This window comes from Olea europaea, unplaced genomic scaffold (genome assembly GCF_002742605.1).
Source record: "Olea europaea var. sylvestris unplaced genomic scaffold, O_europaea_v1 scaffold14416, whole genome shotgun sequence".
NCBI lineage: Eukaryota > Viridiplantae > Streptophyta > Magnoliopsida > Lamiales > Oleaceae > Olea > Olea europaea.
This window is the reverse complement of record NW_019231958.1, coordinates 1-2768: the sequence shown is the minus strand read 5'-3', so window position 1 is coordinate 2768 and position 2768 is coordinate 1. Positions and strand designations below refer to the sequence as shown.

At 35.7% G+C, this 2768-nt stretch overlaps 1 protein-coding gene across 2 annotated transcripts; it reads right to left on the bottom strand.

Annotated features, from left to right (window-relative positions):
* On the bottom strand, nt 1-2762 carry LOC111376062 (60S ribosomal protein L18a-like protein). Of its 2 annotated transcripts, XM_022998988.1 has the most exons (5): nt 2253-2762; nt 1444-1557; nt 736-862; nt 551-668; nt 1-204 (listed from the first exon to the last, which is right to left on the bottom strand). In XM_022998988.1, exons 1-5 carry the CDS (start codon nt 2260-2262, stop codon nt 151-153), a joined length of 423 nt encoding a protein of 140 aa, XP_022854756.1. In that variant the 5' UTR covers nt 2263-2762; the 3' UTR covers nt 1-150. The 2 variants fall into 2 exon arrangements, with proteins under 2 accessions (XP_022854756.1, XP_022854757.1); XM_022998989.1 differs by lacking the exon at nt 1444-1557.
* Between the last annotated feature and the right edge of the window lie 6 nt (nt 2763-2768).

Sequence of the window (2768 nt, the reverse complement as noted above, 5' to 3'; positions counted from 1 at the left end):
TTCTGTTTCTTTTGCCCCATATATACAAGTGATGAAAGAACCTGACATATCATATAACAATTTCATTTTACCACAAAGACTCGTATCTATATATTCGAATAAAATCCAACAACTCTCTTGTGAGTATACTTGAAAGCAGCAACACCAGAGCTAGAACAGAAGAATTATGACTACAATTAGCAGTGCAACAGAGCACGCCATAGCCTGCAAAACCAAGCCAGTTCTATGTAAACTTCCATCTTAGGGAAATTACAACTCGGTTTTTCCAACCTTCGCAAGATATAGCTAAGGTTATGGGCAGTTGCAGTTTTTCTTCTTCATTTTTATTCTTTTATATTTATTTTTGAGAGATGGAGATGGCCAGATGGGCCAACGCAAATAACCGACCTTCATCTAAAAACGAACTGTTTTCTACACATCTAATTCCACAAAGAATGGGGACCTAAAAGCCTCAAGAATTTGAACAGAGACTCAAGTGATGTAATTCACAAAGGTCGAATGCACAAGCTGTTAATTCATGCTTTAGACAACTTGGACAATGAACACTTACAGCAATTGCAGAAGCAGCAAGCCCAGCGCGTTCCCTGGGATCCTTACGGTAGTAGTTACCAAAATATAGGATAGTAGCATAGTACCACATCAGAGGGCACAAAAAACCCAACAGAAAACTGAAACAGGATACAACCATTATGTCAGAAGCAACCTGGAAAAGGAAGCGTACAAAAGAATACTTACGAGAACCATCCTATTCCACAGCCAAAGCAAGGAAGAGGTCTGTCGTATGTTCCCAGTAGGGATTCCTGTTCGTCTCTAACAGGAGTATACTTTCCCTTTTCATGGTCTGCAACATTCACTCTTTGTCCTATTATTATCACAAGATTACATCTCAAAAGTTGTGCATCAAATAGGAGTCAATCATGATATCATGTGTAAATACTAAATACACATGTGAAAGAAGATTTTTGCATAAATCTAGACATCCAACCGGAGCATTGGGAGAACATTTCTCAAAATGTAGCAAGCAGTAACTTAAGGTGAAGAGTCAAAATGGACAGAAGCAGTCAAGCAGAGGAACCAACTTGAGAATGAACAGAAGAAAGAGAGTTTAATTAAACAAGTAAAAGAGATGAGCTCATATCCTTAATGTAAAAAATTCAAAGGCTTTGGTAATTGGCAATTGAAGGAAAAATGGTATACAATTCAAAGCTATCGAGTGACTGTGACTCTTGTCTATATTTAATATACCGTGGGTTAGAATTTGAAAATATGGAGATCAATGCATCATACAATTTCACTGCTTATGCGTCACATGGACTTTGGTCCTTGGTTATGGCGATTTGCAAGTCAACTTTGACTACATGAAGGTGCATTGACACTCCATCGAGGAAAATGCTCGGGAAACTACTTTAAATAATGTATTGTATCACAAATGAAAATAACTACCTTTAAACATTGAAAAATATCGAGCTGATGGTCTCAAAAGATCAAGACGCTTAGCTGAAACTGATTTAACCAGTTCGAAGACCTTTCTATCCTTTCCCTCCTCAACAGTAGAATCTGTAACACCAAGAAGTTCCACTGTGTAGAATTAGGAGGCACTGTTCTTAATTTTGTTTTTTTCTTCACACTAACTCTGTATACATAACTTGTCTCACAATGACAACTACAGGCACTATTTCAGCAGGTGTTTCCCAACTAGCCCAATACAAGAAAACTGAATCTTTTCTTTTTTTCTAATTTCAAAATAACACGATCTCTCTCTTTCCATGCTATGTTGTATCTATGATCAATGGTGAATATATAGACGTAACAAAGCTAACCAGATGGTAAATTACTTGAGGATATTGAGATTTAAAATAACAGAGTTCTGAAAGAGAAAGAAAGGAAAATTTATGTTTATTGCAACCCTTTACATGCCTTTCTCTACATTATTAGTTTGACTAGCACAGAGGCAAGCAAAGTTCTCTACCAAAAATGCAGGACATAGTGATTGCTGTCGATATTAACAAGCAACTCTTGAAAATCAACTTCACCACCAATAGGTACAAAATTCGGAGGATTACAAGTATATTTTAAAATTAATTGAGCTAAAAACAGTTCAATTTTATAATATTAATTTAGTATGCTACTTATTAAGCTACAGCAACAATGAAACCCAAGCTGATAATCTGATCCGTAAACAAGTTCCATATCAAGTGCAAAATCATATGTTACAATTAACCAAAGGCAAAAGCAAAACTCAGGCTAATTACTCTGATCCATGATCACTCTGACGGAGATAATAAGTCTCTGTGTACAGAGATGCTCCCTTCCACTGTCACTACAAGCCTGCCTGCCTTGGAAATTAAAACAGAACTCCGAATTTAGAATATTGCCACTATACCAAATTTATTTGCAACCAATTTTCAAAATGGATACTCTAAAATTCAAGAATCTAAAACTCAGAACATGGGAATCAGAACAAAACTATGACTCTTAGAATTCATCTTATGTCGTTGTAGGAATAATTTTGTTTCTTCTTCTTCATGTACGGACGAGGGATTTCGAGTACTACATAGACATAAATTTTTGATGATGTTACTGGTACTGTTATACAAAAATCTTAAAACTGTTTTCTAAATAATTTCGTCCAGCGAAATAGATTATTACCCTAAACTAACGCCAAGGTAATACCCACAAAATAAATCCTTATATCCGGGAATTCATCATTCTTAAAGAAAACCACTTCCATTAAAAATCTACAAATTGAAACGAAGGCATAAATCCCA

What these genes read in the sequence shown, in the direction of transcription:
- LOC111376062 (XM_022998988.1), bottom strand. An exon ending in ATATTTTTCAATGTTTAAAG is followed by an intron (nt 863 to 1,443) that starts GTAGTTATTTTC and finishes TGATAATAATAG; the next exon opens with GACAAAGAGTGAATGTTGCA. An exon ending in TGTGGAATAGGATGGTTCTC is followed by an intron (nt 669 to 735) that starts GTAAGTATTCTT and finishes ATCCTGTTTCAG; the next exon opens with TTTTCTGTTGGGTTTTTTGT.